This window comes from Berghia stephanieae, chromosome 1 (genome assembly GCF_034508935.2).
Source record: "Berghia stephanieae isolate SIO BIC M18660-M18661 chromosome 1, UCSD_Bste_1.3, whole genome shotgun sequence".
In the NCBI taxonomy this organism is placed as follows: Eukaryota; Metazoa; Mollusca; class Gastropoda; order Nudibranchia; family Aeolidiidae; genus Berghia; species Berghia stephanieae.
The window spans coordinates 10646391-10653890 of record NC_088360.1 but is presented as its reverse complement, the minus strand read 5'-3'; the positions used below and the strand labels follow the sequence as shown (position 1 = coordinate 10653890).

Sequence of the window (7500 nt, the reverse complement as noted above, 5' to 3'; positions counted from 1 at the left end):
AGTGCATACAAGAATAATATTATTAAGATAAGAACAAGGGTTTCGTCTGGAAGCCTCGCAGATAGACGGGCACGAAGTTATCAAGAAGAAAGGATAATATCTTTGTTGGCAATTCATCCTTATAAAACGTTGGATAGATACTTTCAGACTTAACGCCACCGCTCCTGTAGTTATTATCTAACACTAGACACGAGTAACTTCTTTTCGTATCTTTTCGTAGCTCTGATCCTAAAATGGCTGCTATTTTCAGTAGTATTTGAGATTGTTGAAAGGGATTGTCACAGGGGGCCCCCATCAAGAATAGACAGGATGATAACAGTAATTATGAACTGTTTCCATTGGTTGGGGTATATAAATAAACTTAAATACTAGAAAGGAATTAATAGAAGGTAAGGGGACGTATAGGAATTATTTTCCTCTTTTTCAATATACATATTTTCTCCGATAAACATCTCGAATGATTTTCTATTTTCTTTATATTCTTTAAAAATAGAAAATGAAATTCTTTCAAAGAATTAATGATAAAACCAAAACAAAGACAAATTTACTGTGCATACTGAAACTGGGCGAGAATCTAAACCACAAAGAATATATTTTAGAACTAAATCAACAAATTCGGGTTAGGATTGCTAAAGTTAATGAAGGCATATTAAACTGGAAAAAGTCCAAGTACTTGAATGAGAATGTGAAATATTGAGTAAACAATCCAGATAGTGGCCCGTCCAAATGATACATTGGGATGAAGAGGGGAGAGAGAGAGAGGGAGAGAGAGAGAGAGAGAGAGAGAGAGAGAGAGAGAGAGAGAGAGAGAGAGAGAGAGAGCAAACACGTAACTTCCATGGAACATCTACCAATTTTAACTAGTTAACTGCCGTACTCAAGTATTTAAAAATTTGGCTCGAAAACTCGTCCTTCAAATATCTGTCGATTTAAATGACCCTCATCTTGCCAAACACTCTCAAACCTAAACCTTTAATAAAGTCACAAGTTTGGGAATTTTTAACAAGATAAGAGTCATTTAAATCGATCGATATTTGAAGTACGAGTTTTCTAGCCAAAATTATTTTGAATTCGTATCTTTCCACAGTTCGGTAGCATACGCTGTGTTATTAACACAAGCTGTCAACAAAGGGAAAAATTAACAATCGAACCTCCCCCAGTCCGGAAGGTAGCAATGGGCTGTATGAATCAGGGTGCAAAGTGGAAATGCGTTGAGGTGAATGGAGAGATCGGTATCACAACATTCCACAAGCCAAAGTACCTCATCTTATTATGGCCCCGTCGAACTAGCTTAAAATCCTAAATCTTTGCCAGTGGTCAAAGAAGCGTATGGGCAGTGCTTTAAGAGATACGAAGATGCGCCATGCCACCTTAGGCCTACACCAGTTACGTGTGACTTCAGATTTGAAATCATTGAATGTCAATACTTATCTCTGTCGATAGAGTAATACTAAATGTTTTATAATATTATATTTCTCTGTAGTTGTTGTTTTGTTTGTTCTTTACCTTAAAACTTGCTGACTGTTGATCAGCACAAATGAATGTCAGCTTATCCTATTTGCTTATCTCTAAATTAACAGATAATGGATTCATAACGATATCAATCATTATATTTAGCAATTTTTGGACGTTCGTCAAAGAAGAGAGAGATGACCTGTCATTTGACCCTATGCACCATACATTTTCAACAAAATCATCAGCTTTGATTTTTTAAACAGATACAAGATATCTCAACTAAAAGCCAAGGGAAATCACCCTGTATCAACAATTATTTTTGCACGCTCTCAACATCTAAATTTAATAAGGTCAACTTTTTAATATGATTTTCTCTCAGTTTTGCTTTCTTTCTTGACGCGAATTTGTATTACTTGGATCAAATCCCATGCTAAAGATATCAGCGCCTGTATTCTTGTGGTTGAGCATTGACACTAGATTTCTGATCAGCAGGTACCTGGTAGAGTCCGGCTCTTTACTTGCATTCTCTCACCATACTCAAGTGTAAATTGAGCACCTGTCAGGACCAGGTAACAGCGTTGTCTGAGTCGAAATGAAATGTAATGGCGCCATAATATATCGTCTTATATGTAAGGTGTTCGTGTAGTCTTGGACTAAGCGCTTTGAGTTTTGAGAATATTGAGCGGATTGCGAGCTTCATATAAAATATTGAAAAATTCAAGCTCAAGTTTTGTTTTGTAGGCATAGCTCTCTTTTTGAAATATAAAAGAAAAGAAAACTACTGCTTCTCCCCTTCATTCTGATGGGATGGATTTTTAATATAGCAATCTTGAACCGTCAAGTTTGTCAACGCTTTTAGGAACACGGCGCATACGAAAGTATAGAGATTCGCTGAGGGTTGTAAAAAAGAAGCCCATTGACGTGTCTGTGTGAACGGGGCTTTAGTCAGATGGGTGATAAAGGCTCCGATATCACACCGGCCCCTCAATGTTAGACGCCAACACGCTCGTATTTTACCATTTTAACAACTCATTTTGTGGGGTTTCTCTTTCTCACTCATTTACATCCGCAGCAGGGGAAAAGGGAGGAGAAAAGAAAAAATAAAATAAGAAAGGAAGTAAGATAGAAAAAGAAAAGAAAAGAAATTAAATGGAAGGGTATAACGCTTCTATTCTTTAACAACTGTCAGTGGATTCTTTATTTCAACTTTTTCTCTTCTTGGAAAGAAGGGGGTGAGAAGGGGTGAGGGGGGGGGGGGAGGTGTGTGAGTGTGTTTGTGTGTGTGTGTGGGGGGGGGGGGGGTACTTTCTAAAATCACAGAAACCTTCTATCAATTTTTTTCCTGCTAAATTCCATGTTAAGCAACAAGACGGACTACAGATGAAATAAGAAGAGCTAAATACGTGGGTTTTTCAGACCTTTCATCAGCTATGGGTAATCATAATCGACTGTCCAGTCAAGCGCCATTCGCCACATTTGATCACTAGCCGAGGTGTACATAATATTTGCAGGTCTGATAACCGAACGCAGTCGTGGGCTCGATTTAACGTTATAATGATGGAACATATTTAGCGTTGATTTGATAGTATTTCTTCCATTACAACAGTGAGCCCATATTTAATTTGGGTAATTAGACCTGCAAATCAGTACACGTTGATCACAACCCATGTATTCATTATATTAATCATTTTTACTTGTCATGTATTTACGAATTTATTTTTCTGTCCCTCCATCGAGTCATTAGTTCATATATTACTTTCATTTAATTCTTTTAAATTTTTCCTTTTGTTTTTTTTTTTTTTTGTTTTTTTTTTTGTTTTGTTTTTTTTTTGTTTGTTTGTTTTCGGTTTGTTTTGTTTTTTTTGTTTTTTTTTGTTGTAATGAACAAAACCTATCTATTGCATTTATCATCTACACAACTAGATTCTACCACCATTGCCACCACACCAGCAGCACCATGATTATCAACATCAGTCAACTACCACCATCACCATCACCACCGCCGCTACCAACACCATCTACACCACCACAATCACCAGCACCACCTCATTCACCAACACCACCTCAATTACCACCACCACCACCACCATCATAATACCAATAACATCACTACCACCACCACAACAATCACTATCACCAATACCACAACCACTACCTCAGTCACTATCACCAATATCACAACCACAATCCATAATCACCACCTCCACCATCACCAATACTACCACCACCACAATCACCCCCACCACCACCACCTAAATCACCACCACCACCACCACCTCAATCACCACCACCATCAATACTATCACCACCACCACCACCTCAATCACCACCACCACCACGGTATTTCATTGCCAGTTGGGCCGTGAAATGGTCAGATGGGACAGTAAATGTCTGACATAAACCTTTCACCCATGAACACACGGTGTGCCTGTCTGCCTGGAGACTCCGGACGCCCGCCAAAGCAGAACAATAACAACAAATTGATACTTCATTTCTCTTTTTTACTTTCACTTTAATATCATCCATCCACCCATTCACCCATACACTGCATGCGGTAGGTCGGAGCGATAGCTGTCATTATTTGACTTTTCTTTGCTTTTGTTTTTGTTTTCGTTTAAACGTCTCTATTTTTAAAAAAATATAATTAACCATAATTTTGCTGTTTTTCCGCAGGATTAAAAAAAAAGATTTTCAATTACTATTATTATTATAATCATTATCATTATCATCACCATCATCATCATCATCATCATCATCATCATCATTATCATCATCATCATCTTCATCATCTTCATCATTATCATCATCATCATCATTATTGTTGTTGTAGTGTCTGTTATTTTTTTTTCTTTCGATTTTTATTTCTCTTCTGTTTATTGTTGTTTGTATATTTTGTATTATATCTTTTTTTTTTTAATTCAGAAAAGTAATCTGAAAATTCAATCTATTAATTCATTCCAAAAAAAAAATCAAAAATACAGTCCACACCTACCGCAAATGTTTATAAAACTATTCATATGTTGACGGGTAGTTAAAATATTTTTTTAAAAAAGAGGACAATCTCAAGCAGTGATAATCTGCGTGTTTAATTACACACACTCTCTCTCTCTCTCTCTCTCTCTCTCTCTCTCTCTCTCTCTCTCACTTTCTTCTCTCTCTCTCTCCTATTCTTCTTCCCCTCTCTCTCTCTCTCTCTCTCTCTCTCTCTCTCTCTCTCTCTCTCTCTCTCTCTCTCTTTCTTTCTTTCTTCTCTCCCTCTTTCTCTCCCCCCCCCCGCCCCGCTCTCTCTCTCTCTCTCTCTCTCTCTCTATATATATATATATATATATATATATATATATATATATATATTATACATATACCTCTCTCTCTCTCTCTCTCATTCTCTCTGTGTGTGTTGTGTGTGCTGTGTGTGTGTGTGTGTGTGTGTGTGTGAGTGTGTATGTATATTATGCTTATCTATGTGTGACCATCTCTAAAACTCTGATTTTCGAGTAAAAGTATATGTATCTTTATAACGCCATCCTCAAAGCTAATAATGGTTGACCGGAAGTGGGCGTGCGCTATGCGTCCATATTGTATCAACCACCCTAATTCAGAGACTGAGACCTCATTAGAAGGTTGTATTCATGATAAAACTGACGAGCCATTATAGTATTATGTATGACTATTCTCACACACTATGACAAAACGTTTTCTCTTCATTTTGATCAGAAAAACAAAACAAAACAAGAACTTCATATGTTAAATTAAGATGCCTCCTAACTTGTCGAAAAGGTCTTAAACATGAGACTTTACTAAATAAAGATCACGTTCAAAGCTTTGTATATGATTATATAATGTGTGTGTGTGTGTGTGTGTGTGAATGTGCGTGTATGAGAGAGAGTATGTGTGTGTGTGTGTGTGTGTGTGTGTGTGTGGACAAGTTGGAGCAATCTTAATATTGGGATCAAACTATATTCAAGACTGTTCCTCCCAATAACACAAATAGACCACACATACACACACACACACACACACACACACACACACAGAGAGAGAGAGAGAGAGAGAGAGAGAGAGAGAGAGAGAGAGAGAACTCTCAATAGATACGGCGCGCACACGTGCTTGCTTGTCTTTGTGTCTCTAATTTCAAAAGTAAGGATTGCAAGTCTAGGTTTTAAAAACAAACAAACAAAAAGCAAGCAAACAAAAAAGAAACAAATTTTAAAAAATTCAGGTCTCTTTTTTTTTCTTTTTTTTTTAAATGACAACTCTCTATAGATAGTGTGAAGTTGACGTCACTCAGGTTTTTGTTACTGCTTTTTGCCATTTTATGAGTAATTCTCACTAAACTGGTAACCAGACTATAAACGTTCAAGGTCACACACAGTTTTGTGTGTTGGTCCGTTATATTTACGGATGGCAGTGTTGTGAGCTTCTCGGCCAGGCGCATACTCATACTATCTATAGAAAGCATCTGAAATGCCGCCGTCATTTGCCAGAGAGACGTGGAGGTTCATTACGTCAAGTAAGAAAACACTTCAATGAAAACTAAAGATTGCCGTGACTGACTTACCTGGAGCGCGAATGCTCTAAGAGCTGGGATGGGGATGATGGCGGCTGTGAAGAAGGCCAGCACATTGCTGATGGATGTCAACAAAACAGTTACTCCTGTACGCTTGAGAACTTCACCAGTCAGATCCTATGGGGGAGAGAAAATTATTTGGATATGAGGTTGTGCCAGCAAGTCATTTTATAAACAATCGACACAAAAAAGACAATATTGAAGTGTTGGGGTTTGTTTTGTTTTTTGTTTTCTTTTTTTTGCTGAAAAGAAACCCACAGCAACTCTCCCGCAATCTGGGAAAATATCTCAAACCTGAGACGAGAGAAGTCCTAGGTTTGATAGTTTTTGCCGAGATAAGGGTATTTTTATCGATATTTGAAGGACGAGTTTTCTGGCCAAAATTTTTAATACGCGTCTTACCAAATGCAGCAGAATTGATTAAAACGAAATGTCTCCACAGCTTTTCTAATTAATTCAATACTGGCGACTTTTTTGTACCGTATGTAACAAAATATTTTTTTCGATAATCAACAGAGATGAGATGATGAAAAAGTTCTTTTATTAATAATATTCAATGACATAAAATGCACTGAAACAGTCTTCATAGCGCTGTGAATCGTGGCTTCAGATAGATTATGATGAATGATAACTAGAGTTTTGCATGTTCTGATCATTTCGCATAAAATTGATTCTTAAAGTTAATCATTGTCGCCTAGATTTATATACCCCAGGTAGCATAAAATATATGGACACAGCACGTTAATGACAACCTTTACTTTAGTGTAAATATTGCCACAATTTTCTATTCATTCTCCTCCTCTTCTTCCTCTTTATCCTCCTCCTCTTCCTCTTCCTCCTCCCCTTCAACACCATTATCATAATCTCATCCTCACCCTCATCATCATCCTCATCATCACCATCATCATCACCACCATAATCAAGATTTTCATCATCACCATCATCATTAACACCACCACACACTTTGAAAGAACAGAATTGGTTCGTTCCCAGACTTACTTAGTCACTTACTGTTTAATCATTTCAAAAGCAAGTCAAATAGATATTTAATTAGCGAAATGAGTTGACATTCGGATTTAATAACTCCGAGCTTAAATAACAAAACACATTGAAATCTGTCATATCAAAAAAAAAATATGACAAAACTATACGCAGAGAGTCACCAGAGTTTATCCATTATCTAAAAGGTCCTTTTTTTGTAGGTCTCTCGTCATAATCAGATTATAATCAGCATTGTTTTGTAAGACTAGGAAATAGAGGGACGGGCGGGGGGGGGGGGGGGGGGGGGGGACAGATACGCAACGGGGCGCTTTAGAGGGCTCACCTCGGCGCCACACATGGAGATAAAACGACCGCATCTATGACGATAACTATGGATGGGAGACCTCGCGTAGATGGGTCATAAAAAAGTAACCCCGTATCTCATTACAGGCCCTAAGGAATGTCCTATTTGACTAACTAGATCAAAACAACAAAGA

At 37.5% G+C, this 7500-nt stretch overlaps 1 protein-coding gene across 1 annotated transcript in view; it reads right to left on the bottom strand.

Annotated features, from left to right (window-relative positions):
- The window catches only part of LOC144967724 (protein patched homolog 1-like), a 98976-nt gene that overhangs the window by 23370 nt on the left and 68106 nt on the right, over positions 1-7500 (bottom strand). The window contains exon 13 of the mRNA XM_078905300.1: positions 6014-6139. Coding sequence (XP_078761426.1) covers positions 6014-6139 — 126 coding nt within the window. The remainder of the gene's footprint in view (positions 1-6013; positions 6140-7500) is intronic.